Source organism: Melampsora larici-populina, assembly GCF_000204055.1.
Source record: "Melampsora larici-populina 98AG31 unplaced genomic scaffold MELLAscaffold_22, whole genome shotgun sequence".
Classification (NCBI taxonomy): Eukaryota; Fungi; Basidiomycota; class Pucciniomycetes; order Pucciniales; family Melampsoraceae; genus Melampsora; species Melampsora laricis-populina.
The window spans coordinates 264,294-285,872 of NW_006768786.1; the positions used below are offsets into that span (position 1 = coordinate 264,294).

At 42.6% G+C, this 21,579-nt stretch overlaps 5 protein-coding genes across 5 annotated transcripts; 2 read left to right on the forward strand and 3 right to left on the reverse strand.

Moving 5' to 3' along the window:
• Window positions 1-3,093: 3,093 nt before the first annotated feature.
• Window positions 3,094-4,592, reverse strand: MELLADRAFT_87619 (uncharacterized protein; the record flags this gene model as incomplete). The annotated part of the gene is made up of 6 exons (XM_007410916.1): window positions 3,094-3,711; window positions 3,780-3,805; window positions 3,881-4,026; window positions 4,089-4,256; window positions 4,361-4,493; window positions 4,580-4,592. 6 exons carry the CDS (start codon window positions 4,590-4,592, stop codon window positions 3,094-3,096), a joined length of 1,104 nt encoding a protein of 367 aa, XP_007410978.1.
• A 1,599-nt stretch (window positions 4,593-6,191) lies between these two features.
• On the forward strand, window positions 6,192-8,244 carry MELLADRAFT_63773 (uncharacterized protein; the record flags this gene model as incomplete). The annotated part of the gene is made up of 3 exons (XM_007410744.1): window positions 6,192-6,243; window positions 6,308-6,365; window positions 6,432-8,244. The coding sequence occupies 3 exons, from the start codon at window positions 6,192-6,194 to the stop codon at window positions 8,242-8,244; spliced, it is 1,923 nt and encodes a 640-aa protein (XP_007410806.1).
• A 1,011-nt stretch (window positions 8,245-9,255) lies between these two features.
• MELLADRAFT_87621 (uncharacterized protein) lies at window positions 9,256-10,668 on the reverse strand (the record flags this gene model as incomplete). Its single annotated transcript, XM_007410915.1, has 5 exons — window positions 9,256-9,263; window positions 9,310-9,498; window positions 9,612-9,759; window positions 9,837-10,330; window positions 10,386-10,668. 5 exons carry the CDS (start codon window positions 10,666-10,668, stop codon window positions 9,256-9,258), a joined length of 1,122 nt encoding a protein of 373 aa, XP_007410977.1.
• An 864-nt stretch (window positions 10,669-11,532) lies between these two features.
• On the reverse strand, window positions 11,533-12,232 carry MELLADRAFT_72041 (uncharacterized protein; the record flags this gene model as incomplete). Its single annotated transcript, XM_007410914.1, has 1 exon — window positions 11,533-12,232. A coding segment is annotated over one exon (207 nt), but the record flags the coding sequence as incomplete, so codon positions are not given.
• A 6,177-nt stretch (window positions 12,233-18,409) lies between these two features.
• Window positions 18,410-19,545, forward strand: MELLADRAFT_87623 (uncharacterized protein; the record flags this gene model as incomplete). Its single annotated transcript, XM_007410745.1, has 5 exons — window positions 18,410-18,481; window positions 18,672-18,932; window positions 18,989-19,141; window positions 19,195-19,295; window positions 19,350-19,545. The coding sequence occupies 5 exons, from the start codon at window positions 18,410-18,412 to the stop codon at window positions 19,543-19,545; spliced, it is 783 nt and encodes a 260-aa protein (XP_007410807.1).
• Window positions 19,546-21,579: the final 2,034 nt, after the last annotated feature.

Here is a 21,579-nt window from a genome sequence, read left to right on the forward strand (position 1 = left end):
GGGGCAGTATCATTGACGCAAAAGGCAATCTTTCACGCTCGCACAAAGCATATTGAAGTGCAATATCATTGGATCAGGCAGCAAGTCGAGAAGAATGTCATCAAAATGAGACATGTTAGCAGTAAGAACATGTTTGCCGACACCCTCACTAAGCCTCTACATCCAGGTCCTTTCCGTGAACTTAGGGATCAGATAGGGTTGGAAGTCATTCACGGACATCTGAAACAGGGGGTGTGTTGAGTATGACCTTCTCTCATGACAGAGGTTCCAGATGTCGTGACATGTTACTGGAAATGAATAGTACATAAGCCACAAGTCTTAATACAACTTTTATACTAAACATACTAAACTAAATCTCAAACCCTAATTATCTTCAACTTAAATTGCGCCACTCCTGGGACGCGTGTACACTCTCTCTTTTCCTCATCCGTTCATTCACGGTATAGGAAAAGAGTGAGTTACTCCACATTTCTCTTCTATAGTTTCATCTCTCTATTCTTTCTCATTTCTTCTTATTTCTTTATTACTAATTGAATATGTGACCTTTTCATCTGATGACATGTCAACACTAGATTCAATACTGAGACCATACGTGTCAAATTCATATTCTATCTTTTCATCTTGACTATAAACCTTTAGGTTAGTCAGGTAGTTAGGACGAGAGGTGATTTGAGACTCACCTCTAGATTCATCATTTGGGTTATCAGGTTAGTCAGGTAGTTAGGACGAGAGGTGATTTGAGACTCACCTCTAGATTCGTCATTTGGGTTATCAGGACGAGCTTCGAGACTTTTCATGTCCTAGTCTGCCAACAAGATTATCAACTTTTTCTTTCTTCTGTTTTGACCCGCTCATTAAATCATTGATTATTTCTATCCTCTCTTGAAGTTTCTCCTCTGGCAGACTTGCAGTCTGGTTGTTATATATTTTGCTTAACTTGATTGACTTGTAGTCATGTTTCTACTCTCGAATGTTTCTCTTTATCCCTCTCTGATATATGTGTCCTGTTTTTTATATGCTTTGTCAATTGAAACAATGATTGTGAAAAAACCTTATCCTCCATCATCACTTTCAAGCACCCCAAACATACCAACTTTGAAAATGTCTGAGTGTCTTCAAACACCTTATTGTCACCTGTGATGAGGATCTGATAATGATGATCTCTTATGAGATGAAAATATACGATCTCCTAGTGAATATGTGAGATCACTGACCTGTGGTGAGGTTCAATATGTTACAAGATAAAACAAAAATGAGCTTATGTCTTAGGTTCGAAGCAAGCTGGAACAGCAAGAGAAGAAGCAAGGAAAGGTAAGATCTTTGTTATTGCACAGAATGAAGATAACAAGTGAAAGATGAAACTATTTCCTACCTGGAACAGCAAGAGAAGAAGCAAGGAAAGGTGAAGAGAGGGCACCTTTCCTGCACTGTTCCAGTTGGCTTATATAGTAAGTATTACACTGCTCGATGTCACATGACGCACAGGTTGTTAAGCAGACAGTTATGAAATGAAATATGAAATGTTATGTAAATATGAAATGAAATAAGAACATAAGATAGTCACACAGGACTTGACAGGACATTGGAAAAGTCACACAGGACTGTAGTAGTAGACAGGACTTTGTATCACACATGACTATCCCAACATTATGTGCTCAGTTGGTCTAAGGATGATGTGGTGAAGAAAACAGTTTTCTCTTTCCAAAGACAAATCAATTACCTGATAAGAATGATCTCTTATGAGATGAAATTATACAATCTCCTAGCAAATAGGTAAGATTACTGAAAAGTAAGTATATGACAAGTATATCTAGACTGATTTAAAGATGTACCTGTGGTGAGGTTCAATACATTACAAGATAAAACAAAAATGAGCTTATGTGCTCAGTTGGTCTAAGGATGATGTGGTGAAGAAAACAGTCTAGCAAAAACAAACATTAGAAATCACTCTATATGATAAAAGTTGATGGGTACGTACTTTCTCTTTCCAAAGACAAGAGGAAAGAGAAAGATATGAGTACAATTTTATTCAATATCTAAAGAAAATGAAATGATTATTTAATTGGGGTTACGGTCAATCTGCCATACATCATTTGCTCTATTCATCATTTCAATATTAAGTCTAAGGGCGCGTTCACTTAAGGAATTTCTGACCAGAAATCACATTCTGGAAAATTTTTAATGCAAAAATGAAACATACACCACCAAATAGACACTTCAAATTTTGCAGAATGTGATTTCTCACCAGAAATTGCTCAAGTGAACGCGCCCTAAGTATTTTTACCTTATGTCAATTGCACTCCAACAAACAACCTTTGTATTTTGCTTAACACAATTGACTCATACATAGAATACTCATTATTGACATCATCTTATGAGAAACCAAAATCATGATGTCATACCAAATCTTGAGCAATTGCACGAGGTAAGCAAAAGAACATACAGTGGGTAAAAAGGTCTTCAGTTTGTTTAGTGCATCCTTTTTGCAAGTTTTGGACAAAACTTGGAAAAGAACTCATTTGGACAATTCAAACTTGAAAGACTTTGGTTCAAAATCAGTTTTGGCAACAGTTTTGGACATTCATCTTTTTTCCATGAGTCAAAATGAACCAAAGATCTCTTAAAACTCTGTAAAAGTGCAAGATAGAAGTGAAATGCTATGCGTTGTTATATTGATATCTCAATTGGTCCTACTTTGTAATCCAGATGTTAGATGGGGTTCATTTGGTTTGAAGTTTCAAAGTAGATGTGATATCTTCTAAGAAGAAAAGTCCACTTTGTTTATTACCTAGCTTAATTAAATCCACATGAGTTTACAATTTAATGGAAAAAAATCATTTGTTGTACAAAAGGGTACTTAGGCTCAAAACATTGAAAGATGTCCATGTCCAGTCACCTCAAGTTTCCTTGGCGCACATAGAATTTGTTGATCGTGGTTTAGATTAATAGTGACTAAACTACATTCCTTCTCAGCTACTCGTAGACAGAATCACTCCCTTGGAGCTATACAATAACCCAATCAGATAATATAATGATCCACAGAAAGAGCGTATCTAGATCTGAGACTGTACCACACCTATCCTCCTTTGATCCTTAAACATCGAACAATGCAATCGTTGGTTTATCCTGTGCTGATTTGGCAATTTGAGTTAATGCACCAGTCTTTTTGTCCCTTGTATGCATGGTCACTAAATTACTGTCTTCATTCGTAACAACCAATAATCTTGCATCTCCATCTGGACTTAAACCAATATACCGAGGACCTTTCCCACCCGCAGGAAAGAATCCAGCTGATTCGAGTTTCCCAGATTCATCGCGAGAGAAGACGGCGATTGTGTTATCTGAATCTTTGCCTTTTGGGTCCTTTTGTCGATTAGAAGCATAACAAAACTTTCCATCAGGTGTGATGGCGACCTCTGCTGCGTTCATTGTTGTACCATTTGTTTTAGGTGGTAATGTTGAGATTTTTTGCTTTGATTTAAACGTGGCTTCTGATTCCAGAGTTAAATCTAGCACCAACAGCTCATTTGACAATTCACAAATAACGTAAGCTTGAACGTTTTTTCCTCCGGAAAAGAAATCCATGTGGCGAGGCCCACATCCTGCATGGACGGCAAAATCCTTTGTCTGCTTCAAAGTAGTCCCAGAGACAGAAAATATCCGAATCCTGTCTGAACCCAAGTCTGGAACAAATACGAATTTGCCAGTGGGCTATTAAAAAGATAGATGCGGTCATTGCTATGTAAATTATGATGAATGAAACATTGAAGCGGACTTACGTCGAATCTAGCTTGGTGGGCCGCCGCTGAGGCAAAGAAACAAAATGACGATTGATGTTATCAGTCAACGGACCCCATGATAGGGTGAATTTGTTGCTTACCAGAGCCTTGTCGTTCCTTTACAGGACCTGAACCCCCAAAAGTGAATGTCTGAATAGGCTTGGGCGACAGAGCGCCAGAGGAATCTATGGTATAAGTTGTAATAGCACCACCATTACTAGATGAGTAATTTTTAGTATAATCGCGACTAATGAGTAAGAGTCGTATCCTCACCGAGCGAGAGTTGAACTAGTTTGTGAGATAACTTACTAGCTTGCTACAACCACGAGCTTACCGTCCTTACTGAACTCGCTGGCTACTGGTGTATCGGCAGATTCGGAGGCGGAAATCTTGGTGAGGGCTCCATTGGAATTGACCTGCGCCGAGAAAATCCCTCCTGTCTTGTTTTTGCCATCGAAATTTCCCACTGAAGATGTACTTTCAGAGGTTTTGTCGAACATAGTCAAGAAATGAGTCAACACACGCTGACCTCATAAAAGAACAGACTGAGGGTCCCGATGAATAGGAGTTTGAAGATTCACCTGATCAAGATCTTTTTCGTCGGGTCCAATACGAGCCATGAAGGACTTTCTCCCAATTTGATGGTTTGAGAAACATTGGTGAAGACCTTGTTGACGATATCAAAAGTAACGGTGGCGACGGTCTTGCCAGAACCTGGAGCACACATACGGAGGAAAGCAACGAAGAGTTTACCCATCAAGTCATAACACGAGTCTCAAGTAGGGAAAGGGGAGGCGTACCTCCAATGAACATCGTAAATGAAGGAGGTATCACGACGGGCGAGTTTATTGATGTTGCTGGGGTTTTACTTGTTTCTTTCTCGTTCGCACAAATTGCTGCTAGGACCAACCCGAAAAACAAAAAAAAGTTGCGCATCTCGCGTGCAAGTTTCTTACAGTCAACCTATGTAGGAAGATTAAAAAGTCGAAACTTATACGAATCGAATGCTGAATGCTGAAAGTACGAAGGAGAGGGTGGGGGTCATTGGAATCGAAAGTGCTTTTCAGTCAATCTGATTGCGCCTCATGTAGTTTCAGGGAAGAGCCCTCTTGAATCAAAGATTTAAAGGGACTTGAGCTGTATGCTCTGCGTGCTTTGATACAACCACTCCTCGACATACGTACAGGACAACAACGCCAAAACGTGTGGCTATTCTAAGCTTGACTATTCGGATTCTTAAAATGTGTTTCCTTGACATGAACATCCTGGTAGGAAGAAAGAGAGGTAACCATTAGCCCTCGGATACCACATGAGAGGTCCCTCCTGGGTGGTCTTGACTGCGATTGACGCCAAGGGTAACCTCAAATCGGGCAGATGCGATAGTGACCAAGTTACCAATTGGGGAAGTATTTTATCAAAGTACCTATGTGAACGGGGAAAGCATTTGGAGTCAAAATATAATGTACGGCATGCCATTTAGGGAAAATATTCATCTTGGAGTCTTCTGGTCACTTGCGCATTGCATTGCATAACTAACGGCTCGTTGTATTCATTGAAGACGCATGTTGTGACGGCTTGAAAAATGGATTCCCTTCACATCGAATTACGTCGGACTAAAGAATACGAGTTGGAACCAGATGTAGCAAGAGTGGAATGGACTGCGAACCATACGCTGATCAGGGATCGGAAATCAAGCCATCAATCGGGCCTACAATTGAGTCAGCCTCGGTCTTCAAACGCTGAGCGACGAGCCTGTGAGCCAGAGTGTTCCGCTGATTTAGTAAACAAGCTTCAGAGTCCGATATTCCAACCAGCCCAGGTACTGCTTTTCGGATTCAAGGGAAGATGTCCTTCATGATTAGCTAGCTGCGATATAAAATCCAATATTTCAAGATTAGGACTGAAGTTGAACCATCGGTCAATCGATTACAATTTTAACCTTGACCGCTCTGAACGGCTGTACCGGGCTCACAACAACAGGTTAAGAACCGGAACGCACCACTTACTATCAACTGGACTACATAATCAGTTTGACCTGGTCATTGGAAAGCTGAACTTCCGGCCCAGTCCTGTTTCTTTATGGCTCCATCCGAAGAAGGCGCGTTTTCTCCGTGTACATCTCCTACGGACAAGGAAGAGAGCAGGAGGCATCCATATAAAATGGTCACTCTACGCTACCTGTCTGCCGATCATCTTATCGCACCCAATCGATATCTTGTTTGCCATATCGTCACTTCATCCAATAACTTGTCTACTGTTTCCATATTTCCATATTCCACACACTTGCTTACTTCTTTGCTCGATTTATCCGATATCTATTGCTCAGCTTTCTTGTCTTAAAGATCTATCACCAAATAACCACATTCTTTATCAACGACCTCACTTCAAACACATCAACTTTGCGCATACAAAATGCAGATCACCCTATCCTACGCAGCTGCTGGTATCTTCGCCCTCTTGAGTAGTGCGTTCGCCCCCTCAAATTATCCTTCCATGCATCAAATTTGACTCATCTCGTTCTTTTTTAGCTAACATCGAAGGTGTCGATGCACGCATGGCCCTCAACACTCGGAAACACAGTGAGGTGTAAGCTTGATTCCCTGACATTCACATAAGTTGGCCGCCACAGAAGCTTACTTTTACGATGCATAGTAATCACTACCAACGTAGATCAACCTCTAAGCGCGCTCCGTCGACTATGCGAACCAGGGCCACCTCTGACTACATCTCTGGTGGTCCAGAGCCCACCGCTCGCGATACTTCCCAGTCTCAACCTGGAGACGACTCCCCTGTGGCCGGCCTTGCTCGTACTAGTACGGCCACTTCACCTAACCGCCAATCTTCATACTCTTACCAATGGGACCAACCATTCCAAATGAATGGCCTTCAAACTCCTGCGCCGCCATCAGGTGTCTCGCCTGGCGTCACTGGACTTCCCCTTCTTGGTGGCGGGCTGGGTGGTGTTGGTCAACCTTCTGGACTGACAGGCGCTTTGCCCCTTGGACAGGGAGGACTTGGAGGCATTGGAAACAACCCATCACCTTTGGGAGTTGGTCGTCTTGCAAATGCTCTCCCAATTGGAGGCAGCGACATGGGTTACACCTCACCGTTGGGAGGCGCCTTGCCCTCGTCACTCCGCAACATTCAAAGCCCCGGTGATCTCTTGGGATTATCAAGCTTAACATCACCACTCATGCACATGGCTGGATCGCCTGCTAACCTGCCCTCGACATCTCGCGCCGAAGTCCCATTACCTCAACAAATCGACGGCAATGGATTTGTCAACGCCAACAAGATCGACGGCGTGCTTCATCGCATCAAGCACGACATCGAAAACAAACGCATTGTTTCTCATTCCGAGCAACCCACCAATGCCCCGTCTTCTAACATTCCCCAGACTACTGGAACTCAAGTCACCCCGCAGTTCGAGCAAGCTTCCAGCCCTATGCAAGCTTTACCCCCTCCTGTTCGGAGTGCTTCATCTCCTGTCTTCAAGAGCCAACCTGAAGGCTACCTATCCCCAAATCAGCAGCTTGCGCCATTTGTTACTCCGGTTGCCGCTCGACCCCTTGCTCCATCAAACGATTCATCTGAGCAACCACAAGCACCGGCGCAACTCATGGTATCACAACCACCTCAAGAAAAGGCCACTCCAATTACTCAAAGTCAATCAGGCGGGTCTTCGGGACAACCGGTAGCGCCAGATGTCACTCCTGTCGCTACTCGACCTGTCGCTCCGTCCAATTCTGAACAACCGCAAGTAACAGCTCAACCTACGGCAGCGCAACCACCGCAGAAACAGATCACTTCTCCTATTTCTAAGAAGCAACCAGAGCAGTACATCTCGCCGGATCAACAGCTTTCACCTGTTACTACCCCGATCGCTGCTCGACCTCTTGTTACATCAAACAACTCACCTGAACAACCTCAAGCAATGCCCCAACCGACAGTAGAACAACCAGTTCAAAAACAGATGGCTTCTTCTCCTCCTCACAATCAGCTATCCGGATATCTTTCCCCGGAACATGTTGTCACCCCAGTGGCTGCTAGACCTCTCGTCCAATCGAACACACCTGAACAGGCTCAAGCGACGGCCACTTCTGCTCCTGTGGCACCCGCTCAACCAGTCGAAGCGCCATCAACAAACGCATCAGCAGTACCCACTTCGAAAGCTTCTTTCGTTGCACCTGAGCAAAACGCATCAAATTCTCCTTTAGTCAATAAGAATGCCGATAGCTCAGAAAAGACACCCGAGAACCGAGACTTCCCAGTCAGCCAGTCTACAGGCCGTATCAACGTCCCAGCACCTCCCGCTTACATTGGTAGTCAACCGGCAACTTCTCCTACCACAGCTCCTCAACAAGAAAACCCTGTTCCCTCAATGATCGCATCCCCTGCTAGAGCAGTACAAGGTACGACTGCCGGATCTGCACCAGCTGGTTCTCACACGGATTCCTACTACTGAACATCATGCTGTATCCTGTCACCTGTAAAAACATCCATCCTTTCTTTCATTGTCTCCGCACTTTTCAATGTTGTTTATGAGTCCCACTTGTTTTATCTCTTTCCGTCATACTTGTTTTCACTCCTTTGTCAGCATTGTACTGTCAAAATGCCAATGAGAATATCACCAATTGTTGCCTGTAAAGCGTTCAAATTTTGACTTCTTCACATCAAGACGCGGTAATGCGCATTCATCCCTATCCAACATTACAAAAACTGGATTTTCATTTTCATATACAACATGCACTCTTTATGTGCCATTAATGTGGACTCATAACATTCTTTGCTAATGGTGAGCATTGACTTTTCCATGCTTGAGACAGGTTAACAACTTGAACCTACTCTTCCGCTCGCAGATTCACATAAACCAGTTACATTTCTCCTTCATCCACATTGACAGGAAACCTCGGTCGAAACATTCTTACCGCTGTGCAGTCCCGCGTCACTAATTTGTCCCTGTCATTGTCTTGTGTGACCTATTTGTCTATCAACATTCCTGTGTTGACTATCCCTAGTTACTAAAGTCCTGTGATACTTTCTCATTTTTTATTTGCTGTACTTTACAACATTTCATATAAAGTAATAGAGATCACATTTCAAATATAGAACTACATAGCTCTATTTGTCATAAGTTAAACCAATAACGTTTTCCTTTGTACTTTGAGAGGTACAACCAAGTTCTACATCTACATATATGTCATGTCGATAGAATCCGAGAGACAAGATGCGCGCTCAGTAGCTTGTGGTGGTCTCAAAACGAGTTATGGATCTTTGGCGTATATATCAATTGTGAACCAATTATTATATATTTCCCCTGGGTATAAGATCGAACTATTGTCCCTGCCATTATGAAGATTGAGTTGATTTTGGATTTTCTGATTTTGACATATCCCAGTTGGCTGCTGAAACTCGAGGTATAGCGTATCTTGTGAGAAAATAACATCATGTTGTTCATCAAAATTCATGTCATAAATTATGTACCTAATTTGTCTTGGAGTCAATCTATAAGCTGATGTCAACAACTCACCTTGCTTTGAATATCCTTGAGGAGTAGACTGATTCTGATGCAAATTCTTGCGGAATCCAGACCCATCAAAAAAGTTGGAGCTGTAGCACTGTACTGCCGTCTGGTTGGTCCGGAAGTTCATGACCAGGTCATCACTTGGGCTTCGTAAAGTGACCTTAGGTAGTTCTAATCTTTCTGGCTCTTTGAAGACTATACAATGGTCTGTCAAGCTCAGGAGATTAGCAAAGGGGCGCGGATTGCGGGTGAGTATCCACTCATCATCAACCGGTCCACGAATATCATGTTACAATCAAAAGCCTCACCAAAACCGTCTTTGGGTATCTGTTCGCCAATTAGCTCGACACCTTCTCCTGATATGAAATCGCCGTTTGAATCAAGCCCGATCTCCTTCGCTGGCCTGAGCTCACCGGTAGGAAGTAGCTCCTTGTCAACTTCGACATAATGTTCACCCTGAAAGCAAGGGTCAAAGCATAAGACAAGCGCTGATTCTAAACAGAGACTGAACGTGTTTTGAGTGGGAGACCTACGAGAATACCTAACTTGTGCTGGCTTATCCCACCTTCTTCCCCGGCGTTTGTTTTGAAGTCGTTCATGATATAGCCATTGTGCCACGTTAAATTGATAGGTGTACCTCGAATATGTGATTGCTTCAAAGTTTCGAGAGGTTCCCGGATTCTAGCTTGCAAGCTAAACGTCAAGCAGCCAACAAGCGAGTGTGAAGGCATCATCGGTTGAGCGTGAGCATTCTCTCCTGAATTTCCCGCAGCGGAAAGGGTCGCAGTTGCTAGAATGTCGATTGACTCGGGAAAACCTTGATCATTGGCTGGAGAATACAAATGCAAGAAGACCTTCTCGCCTGTTGTGTTCAAAGGCAGTCCCGAGGTGTTGTTGGGATCGTCTTTGAATGATCGAACAATCGCCGAGTCTTCACTGACATATTCAAAATCTCGAAGATCATAACCGTCTGAGCCACTATGAAGGCAATTTTTGCCATGATCTGCATACACACGATGGGTTGGATCTTATGGTAAACAGAAGCAGCGATGTCGGTAGGGATACTTGAATTGCGAACGTACCATTCCTTTCGAGGTTCAGCGATAACTGTTCACCTTCGCGAGTCTCGATTAATGTTTGTCCTCCAGCCAGCCGATTAGTATAACGTCCGACCACTTGGTTCTTGAACCTTCGTCCTTCTTGTGTATATCCATCAGTTTTCTCAGGCCCACAGATGAGATCTCGTGGTGGGAAACCTGGACGTTCAACGAGCAAGCGGTGAACAGTCAACCCTTTGGACATCAGTTCGAGCGAGACCTTCCGCCCGCGCTCATCCTCAATCTGTAACAGGTGGGTATCTGACATGCTGGGAAAGGTATATAGGGTTAGAGCGACGTTCAGAAGTCTTCTTGAAGCTTCAGAGGAAATATGATGAGCAGTCAACTTCTTTCATAGCCCAACTCAATTCTCATCGATCAAGGAAACTCATTGATTGAGGATCTGTAATACACATCATCTCAGCAAAATCGATCAGCTTGCAACATGTAAGGATGACGTCACCGAGACACTCTTCAGTACAATCTGAAGATATGTACTGAACGCATGAAGGAAAGACGACTGGAGACCGACCGTGGAGGGGAGCCGCGAGCGCAGCTCCTCAAGAGTCTATTTGCGATCATTAGTTTGTTTGGCGACAAGCACATCATCGACATCCGCCATTGCGATTGCGATTGCGATTGCGATTGCTGGGTGATTGGCAATTGTTGGAATTTCTCCAAGATAAGGACTGCAGACTTCTGTGAGTTGTGTACACCACTTCTCGATACATTTTTTTTCTGTGGCCTGACGCTGCACCTCAAACGATGAAGACTTCTGTCTGTATACACGTGTAGAGTCATCCAGTGCGATGGAAAAATGATGGAACAACGAGGGAAAGCAAGATTCACCCGCAAACCGAAGGAAGGAAGGCTTTAGCCGGTTGTGACCTGTACTCTAATCGTGACCTGGTGATATCCAGATTTGGACCTAACTCAACACAAGTCCCGATTCTCGCAGAGACGTCCCCCGAAGGCTTGAGTTAGGATTTGGACACATGGGCAATTGCAGAGGCCGACCGGTCGCTATGGTCTTCCTGGCGGCTATGTATTCGGCGCGTGAAGCAGTTTGACTTCTGGGACTCCCATGAGTAGCTCTCAGTATATGTATAAGATCATACAAACCTTGTATTCAGGATAAGTTGGTTCATGCAGACCATTTTAATTGCGAATAGGAGAGGAAAAATCCGAATAATGAAAACACTATAAACTGTTGAAACTAAGACGATGAGGATTATAGGAGTAATGTAAGAACAACAAGATAAAGATCTAGAAACCAGACATGAAATAAATCTAAACAGAGGAAATATGCAAGAAAAAGGGATATACTTTGTTGTCACCATTCATGATCAGTCGATGCAGAGGTGTACTTCAACTTCGATTGGACGTATGTGTGTGAGTTGCTATGAACTCGGGTGATCCACCCATTTTACAAGACGATAGGTCTTGATAGGTCTTATATGCGTAGAAACTCCATGAACGCGTGGAAAAAGTGTATGGTACAATATGGGCGAGTTTCGATTCTAGCTGGATGAAGAATCCTGAAGAATCGTATAAATTTAATTGTCGACATAATTCCTTGGATCCTCGGCTAACTTGGGGGCCATGGCTAGAATTTTTTCCCGGTCTTTCAGGTAATTGAGACTGAGATTGTTGAGATCGTGGATCATCGCATTTGGAAACCAGCGTACGTCAACGCTTCGCACAGATCCATTCGGCCCAATGGCGTCGTCGGAGCCACGCAGATGAAACATGATATTGCAGATATTACTGGATGAACTACATGCAATTGCTTCCGAATTCTCGACGGCAAAAGTAATATCGCGTACCAATGCCGTGGTGAGCTTCTTTCTGACCTCGGGGGGTGCCGTATTGAAATGCCCTTGGTCATGCCCGTGAGAAGCAAGAGGGTCTTCGTGAGGAGGGAATAAGATTGGGAAGCGTTGAGAAGGCTGATAGAATGATTGATGATCATTGAAAAGTGTTGAAGCTGCCTCGGGGTCGTCGGACATGACAAACAATGATGGTAGGTCGTTGGAGATCTTCCAGTTTGGAACATAAGACCGTACTACATCTAGGTATGGCTTCGGTTTTCCCACGGCGGACTGCATTCCAATCGCTACAGCGGGGTGCCAATCTGCGTTTTCGACCTTTTTATCCCCCAATCTGAAATGCAGAGATATCAACTTTCTGGCCATAGGTGAATGCAAGTCAAAGTCGGCGGGTGATTTAGCATTAGGATGTTGAGTCTTGAGCATCTTATCATTGATCTCTTTCTTCAATTTTCGTATTTCATCTAGGACCATTTTGTTCGGGCGCCAAATGCTTCGATAGGCTTCTGTCTTGGCATCAAAGATTGCCTTCATTGTGAAGTGTACATTTTGGACCGCAGGCAGGACAGTTCTCTGTTCTCGATAATTCTGGAGGTTCCATACGGCATGGGTCTCAATTGCTCGAGGATCTACATGATGATGAATCCATCCCGTAAAGGCACCGCGTCTTGAATGCGTAGCAACAGAGTGAGCTTCAATGTAAGAGTATTCTTTGACGTGACTAAATGGCTCACACATCGCGATTCGACCAGACATGATCCGGGTCGTTCCCTGTATTCTTAAACACATCCCGTGACACATTTTGAGGAGGTTGGCAATTCAGGGGAGTCACGTCAAAGTAATCCTAAGAGAAGCAAAGATATAGTGTTACTTCCTCTGATTTCTTTGCTATTGAACAAAACAACTTACACTCAGCCTCCCGTATTGCCATTTTGAATCATCTATGATCATGGTATAATTAAGTGCCGCAGCTACAAGCGCCGCTTCTCCCTAAGAAGATGCGATGTCAATGATGATGTAAGACGTCGTAAAACTGTTTGAATTCACGCACCCAGTGAGACAATGTAGACCCGAATCCAGCGTAGTTGAAGAAACTGTAGAGAAATGTTCTTTTGCAAACGGGAAGATCTGACATTTTCGTCTGAAGACCGGTGTCCTGGTAGGTGTAAGCTATCCTTGTTCTCTGATTGGATTGAGGATTGCTACAAGGCCCTTATGTCAACATAAATTTTCCCTTGCTGTGACAGGATCCGACCTACTTTTTTGCCATCGAGATGAATAGTCCACCAAAAGACAGAATCATAAACGAAACACCGACTAGGGTCCACGTTTTGGGAGAGGTCTATTGAATCGAATAGACAAATGTGAGCGGATATTTTCAACTTCCTTGTGTTTTCTACATATTCATCTTACCCGTTTTGTGTTCAAAAACCGCCACACTTCTGCGAGTTTTGATTTGGCGGCTTCCATGTGGCCCAGTCTTCCTTTCGAAGAGTTTGTTGGAACAGCTTGGTCAGCGTACGGCATGGGAAGAAGAGGTTCCATTTGCATAGTGGATTTTGGGTTCATGGTGGAGTGTTGAGAGATTCGTTGGTCTCGATGGGTTTGCCGGAGATAGCCTGCTTTGGAAACACGACGAGGTAAAGCTTGCGGTGAGGTAAGGGCCGAGGATCGTATGGATTTGTTCTGTTTTAAAGCCGAAGAAAAACCAAGTAGAGATAGACGTCTAAAAGGATGATGGTATCTGAAGGATTATTTATGTATCCATATGAATTCTTGTGATCTTGTTGTTGTGAAGGCCACCGCTGGCCACGCCGACTGACCACCACAGTCACGCAAGGCGCTTATTGATTGCAGTTGGTCAGAATGTTTCCGAATTCAGGATATAGCAACGCTTCATCACATTTCGCTGTCCCATCTCGAGTTCGTTTCATGTACCGCCTTGGCCTCCTTGTGGAAGCCAAAGTCGACCAAATCTCAATCTGGCCAAGGACTTCCGAGTGGTAGATATGGAAATTCTAGAATGCCTCATGATAACTATGTGGCAATTATCAAATCCACTGGGACCAGGATAGAATCACATTTGTATGTATGAGAGTCGATCAGTGTCACGGAATTGCATGCGACCGCAGTCACCACGAATGTGTGTGCAATCTGTGACTCTGATCAACATATGCCCCATATATCAAAGTTTTCTCGATCTTTTTGCCCGTGACTCTACCAATAAGATCTAGGAATGATACTATTATGTAGGTGAAATTAAATATGTTATTGTCGACTACTACACCGGGAGGGGGGACATTAATACGTTTAGTTGAGTTCAATGAGCTCACATTATTCTATCTTTTACATCATTTATCATTCATGCCCTCATTAAGCTTGTTTCCAATTCTCTTGTTTTTGACTTTCTCTTATTTCCTCACATCTCATTACTCGGAGCTCAGTATAAAAGTTTAACTTATTGGACCGCTAAAAGTCTGCATGCTTATCAGAACTACTCAGGTCACCACAATACCAAGTCTTTTTGACGGTAACAAATTCCAGGAGAAGTAAGTGCCCTAGCTCTTGGGTTCAGGTAAGGGTTCAGGTAATTCAAACTTGGATAGTTGGATTTCATGATTTTGTATATCTATGTTGAATCATTTCAGACATAGTAGGTCACTTGATTATCCATGAATCAATTACATTCACTGAGTTCTTAATTGTGTTGATCTTACTATGGGGGTCAATGATCTGTCTTGCTATGTTTACTGTTGCATTTTCCTGTTACTAATTTTTTCACTTTAGTTGTTTTGAAATACATCTTGTTTTGTTTCTTGTGGTGTAATCAAGACATAACAATCACATTACGGGAATCAATAGGTTCAAAACTTGATTGAAAAAAGTTGTGGTGGCTGGGTTCACAACTTTCTTCAATTGCAAGTCTTGTTTGCAAGGTGTTCAAATCAGGTTTTCTGAGCACCCTTTTTTGGATTCACTACATTTACGGTACTCAAAGTTGGTGTATACTTTGCCGTACATAGTTTTTTTTTCTTTTTCACAACTACACACAACCAGGAAAAACTATGTTTCTGGCTCAGAAGTACATATTTTTGAGCTTTGAACAAAAGATATACTTTTTCCGGGTTGTGTCTAGCTTCAAAAAAACAAAAAAAAACGTAAAAAGGTTTTTTTTGAATCTGGGCCTGCGACCACGTTACATACTTTTCGCTGCATACTTTTTTTTGGCGGGGAGACCGAGGCCAAAAGTATATTTTTTTCTTTTTCCCCGCCAAAAAAAATAACACACGAAAGTATGTATGTGTGCATACTTACTTTGAGTACCCTATTTATATAAAACCAAATCCACATTACCGGATTCGGTCATCTCTATTATTTCTATATCTTGTATCACGACGATCTTCGATCGTCTCCCGTTGTACCACCTCTCATCGTTTTCCTTATTCGTCTCCCATAGGAGGATGCTTGCCTATATAACCCCCTCGCATCCTCATAGCAATGAAGACACTAAGTTACTTCCCACCTATTTTTGCACCCTTGAAAGTGAGTGGAGTCACAACCCTTCAGTGTCCCTCTACCTTGAAAGCACATAATTTTGATATCAGTTGTGGACTGCCAGAAGTGAGAAGATTTGATTCATTTTTATTTTATCTACTTTTAAAAGCAGTACATTAAGGGTACTCAAAGTAAAGTATGTAGCGCTACATACTTTTTGCTTTATACTTTTTTTGGCGGGGACAAAGAAAAAAATATACTTTTGGCCCCGTCTTCCCCGCCAAAAAAAGTATATAGCAAAAAGTATGTACACATACATACTTACTTTGAGTACCCTTATTTCCATGTCTATCAAATCCCTAACCATACACAATTCAATTGAAAACAGATTGTCACCATGTTTTGACAAAACCTGTCCCCTTGAAGTCAAAATCATTCAATTCTTGGCTTTTAATCTGTGGAATATCAACATTCCTTTCCTTTGAGCTTGAAACATTACATGCAATGGGTGGCATTTCAACCACAAGTATTGTATTTCTGATTGAAAAGCATGGCCTCACTGTTGCCCTTTGCAACATGGTTCCTTGGATTCAATTTCTAGAGTATCCACTTGTGTCTTTTGATAATCTGACTGGATGCTTGGAGTCATACATTAAATCATCCACTTGGCGTCTTTGGACATTCTGAGGCATTTACAACATATTAATAGGCTCCTGTTTTTCTACATGGTATGGAACTGTGGATGATGTGACATATGAAATCAATGAAAGTTAGCTTTTGGCTCCGCACAGAACTCTAATCTGAACATATGAGATGAGCAAATTGTAGAATGTTCATTTTGATGATCACCCTGAACAATTATTTCAGACACACAGTATATGTGGTGAAGTCAACCACTTGACATTCAAAGGAACAATAAATCTATGTATGCATGTATAGCTTTTCCCCTTTGCCCATTTTGGGTAGGTGACTACAATAACAGCCAGTTTGTTTGTCCTTTTCTTAAGGAGTAAAACAGAGACCCCACAGCCTAATCAGTATTCAATTTTTATTGGTGGGCGGGTATTCTATAGTCACATAGAGATCTGTAGGTTTTTTCATATATAGCACCATTGCCATGTCAGCTTATACATGATGGGAATGATATGTTATGCAAGCTCTTTTTAAATTCTGGCATAAACCAACAAAAGTTGTATGTTTGAACAAAGCCCAACACTTGGTTTTAATACAATTGGCTTACGATCTACAATCTGATCCAACAAACCACATTGTATTTCAGATCAACACAAAGGAACTTTCCAATTTCCTTCTTGTGGAAAACCAATTAGACAAAAGCCTTTACAAAAATCACATTGCTCAAGGATTCAAACTTTTCACTTTGATCAGCAGGTATGTCCTAGTCTCTGAAAAATTCACTCTCAAACATTTCAAACAGTATAATCACCACTATGTTGTGTGTGTTAGATCTTTATTTCTCATCAGGACATTGGGGTTTAGCAAATTGTATCTGCTTCCCAATCCAAAAGATTTGTTTTCTGTGATCTCTATCATTTTACAGCTCTACCAATAAACTAATTTGAAGTGTAATGCTGGACCATTTCTGCACATTGTACAATGTTGCAACATAGCACACAATCTGTGCTACAAACCAATGATCATACATAATAAGGAGATGGTGTTGACTACAAAAACTATGAAAAAAAATTTCTCCGTGGTTTACATTACGGCCCAAGAACGTTACACTGATCTGGATTCCGATACATTGATTCAACATCCTCGCCTTGCTTGACCGGGTCACTGTCGTGGTTACTGCTCCAGTTGCGCCCACGCAAAGCTTTTTCAGACTCTCTACGTCACTTTGTCCATACCATTCTTTGATCACAGGCGCCAGAGTTAGAATCGCATCTATGTCCATCTTAGTCGCTATCCTGCTCAGCCGACTTGCTCAGCACTCTCGCAGTCTTCGCTGGCCACACAATTGGCGGTCAATCACGCTCTTTTAGTTATGCTATCACTGGATCTACCCCGTTGTCAGCTGTTTAGTTACACCTGAATCTGCGTTGATTTCCGCCGCCATATTAATTTGGTGCTCTCCTTCGCACTTCAATGCAAACTGAATGATACTACCAACAGTATCTCTATATGGTCAGTCTGAGCCAATATACCGATGTGCACTGCAATCTTTTTTTCTAGATCTACCACTTCGGCCATGCCTGAGTCTCGCCGTGTAACTGCACTGGGCCTTGGCCGACGCTAATGCACATACTCATACTCAGATATGCCACCTAAGCGTTGCCGTTAGTTCCTTCACCGTTACCGACACCCAGTCCTTTGCCCTTTATGTTGAACCGTGCTCAATACTCTCTTAACCAACCTCGCAGAAATTGACTGATTCAGTCCGTGCTTCAGCATCTACTGCCAGAGCGTTCCCGAGCACATTGATCCGGCGTGTGCCTTTTCCGCCAACTACCGATGGCCGGTGCGCTCTAAGCTTCCAAGGCTGGTCGCGGGCTCACTACATCCTATAAGAGGCCGTCCCCCACCAGCTAGATGGTATTTCACTTTATCCTCTCTCCAATTTGCCTCACGTCTGTCTTCTTGCTCATAACAATCAAACTTTTGCTAAACCAATCATCTGTCCTCCAATCCTCTGCATTCTATTATCTGCGTGTTACGTCAATTACTATGGTTGCTACCAACTCTAACTCAATTTCTCATCCTATTCGAGTGAACTTTTTTGGACAAGCTGGAGTCGAGGTACGCACCTTTAGCCGCTACTTTGAATTAATTACTAATACGATTTTTCAGGCCCCATCTCTCATGATTAATTCAAAAGGATTCATATCCTCTCATGCATCCATTGCCACCTCCGGCATGAATGGGGGTTCGCCCCTTCGCCAATCCGATTCGTCTCACATCCTACGGTTCTACTGCCGACGCTGTTAAGCCCAATTGTGTCTATACAATGACTTGCAAGTTGATCGGTACCAACGACAATCAGGACGATCACCTCCACTTTGAAAATTCAGCCCGAATTGATCTTGGCGACGTTGCACGATTCGGCGAGTCTTTCGCTGAGGATCTCATGGACAAAACAGTCATGATCGCGCTAGGATATGTAACCGCCCGTGAGACTGTCAAGGATCCACTTTACAAAGGCAAATCCACCGTTGTGATCTCGCTCCAGTCACAAGACTATGACCCAATTGTAAGCTTATGAAACGTTATACTGCAATATCATGACGCTGACCAACACCATTCTAGACGAAAATTCCTGTTACGTTCTACACCAAACACTATATTCCTCCTGTTCGTAATATGGAGAAGGCACAAAATATTTGCCAAGTTGGACGAGAAGTCCAATTAGTCGGGGCCATCAAGGATTATGATGGCGACCGTTTTATGTGGGAAACCGAGGTTCGTTTTGCAATTCCCTCGCACGAAGGTTCCATGTTGACAGCCATTTGCAGGTGACCGCGATCAGTCGATGCACCGGCGACGCCCCCAGCTTAATCGACAAAGGCGTGAATAAGCCTGGGACTCCCAAAGGTGGACGTGTACCATTGACCCTGTGAGATGATTTTCCGCTTCATTTAGTCAAATAATTGCTAACAATTTGACCCAGGCAAAGAAACAAGGCCAGTACTATTGCTAGCACATCGGCTTCCACGCTCGATGCCGCTCCCAGCAGCTCTCCGTTGGCTCCCCTGAAACCGGCGGACAATATTGAAAACGTGGTTCCCGACATCGAGAAGGACGAAAACACTGTCGATTTGGAAACCCCCAATAACTCTTCACCCTTGAAACGCCGCCGAAATTAGGTTTCGCCGTCTGTTTGTTGATGAGCTCAGCCACCAACAATCCATTGGTATTCCAATTGTCATCCTATATCATTAGCTTCGTCCTTACTCGCTGTGGCCTTCTTTTCGACTGAATTCTACCTCCATGTATCTTTTATACAACGATAGCGTTATTAAGGGGTTTCAAGTTCGAAATTTTACGCAATTATACGCTCAAAAAACTTTCCCGTTGTTGTAAATTTTACGTAAAATAATTTTAAAACGGCAGACCTTTTTACGTCTGCCGTTTTAAAATTAGCGTAAATATACGTAAATATACGCTTTACGAAAACAATCCGGTCAAGTTTTGACCAGATTTGACCCCGGTACTCCAGTTTGGAAGACCAAAACACCCCGTGACCGCAAACTCACTTTAACCCTGTTGACCATTTCACTTTGAACCGGTTGACCACCAACTATTAATCAAACCACTCTTCCTTCTCATCCTCGATTTCTGTTACAATCCAACTTTCACCAACATCTATTCAATAATATTCAATTGAAATCATTTTTGAATCTTTGTTTCTTTCAATCAAGGCTTTGAGGCAATCGAATGTGTTCAAGTCCATATTAAGTAAGTAAAAGAGAATCATGAACGAAGAATGGAGGTCCTTTCTAATCAATGTCTTGATATCTATTTGAAGGATGCCACGACGATCGAAGGATCAGATTGCAGCGGACTGTGGCTTGTTACCTGGACAAAAACCCACAGCACTTCAAGTTCGACAATCTAAAGAGACTGCAAGAACTCGCGAGACCTCTGCTAGTACCTCCAAACCTCAACCACCTAAGCGACCTAAAGTGAAGGTTCCTCAATCTAAGCCAGCTATCGTCGCCTCGGAATCTAAGCCAGCTATCGTCGCCACCCAATCTAAGCCAGCTATCGTCGCCACCCAATCTAAGCAATCCTCGAAGCCAAAAGTGGCAGTTACAAACAAAGATATTGAATCTGAAGAAACTGAACTGAAAGAAACTGCTTACAACAGCCCACGCTTTGACAATGATGACTTGGATCACCTGCTCGGATTGATGGCCATGCAAGAAAACCAAGATTGCCTCTTCGGCTCTGGCAGCATAACCGCCGTGGATGGAACGACTCGAGCAGGCTGTTGGGAAACTCTGGCAACCTTGATGAATGTATTTCATAACAATCGGAACAAGAAGTCATCAGCTCGTGCAACCAACAAAATGAAACTCAACGGTCCTGGAATGATGAAGAGATGGAGAACGATCAAAGACAAATACATCAAAACAAAACGATACTTTGACAGGAGTACGGGTTCAGGTTTACTCGATAAAGATTATGAAAATGGCATTGATACAACTGAGAAAAAGAAGGAACAGATGTGCCCAAGATTCCAGATGATCCACGACATTTACGGTCACAAAGCTAATATAACTCCTCATGCAATACTCGATACGGTTCAATCTAACACTACAAGAAAGATAATATTTTCTGGGCAGAAAATTAAATTATTGATACACAAAAATATTGAGAGGCCAGGAGAAGGGCAAAAAATAAATAAAAATATGCATCTTGTTCCCTGCGGTGAGAGCTTCACTCTCCATATTTTTCCATATTTTTACAGTCCGTATTGATAAGTGTACTAACAATAAACCTTCACAATCATCCAATTACAACCTGTAACAAGCACTGAGATTTGGCTCATTAGTGTTTAGAGAAACTTTTGATTTCTGAAAATACTCATAACTTTTTCAATTCCGGTCCAAAACGCTCGATTTTGGGTGCATTGGTAAGCTGGAATTGTCCTCCAAATAGTTCATAATAGGACCACACAGCATGCTGGTCTGCTAAAAAAGATATAATCTTTTTTGTACATTTGTACATACAGATCCATAGAATGATTGTCATACTAGCTACATAGTTCTTGACCTTATGAAAGTTTGAGAGGAAGAGTTCAGCTTTCTAATGCACCCCAATCGAGTGTTTTGAGGCAGATTTGACAAAGTTATAGGTGTTTTCAGAAATCAAAAGTTTCTCTAAACACTAATGAG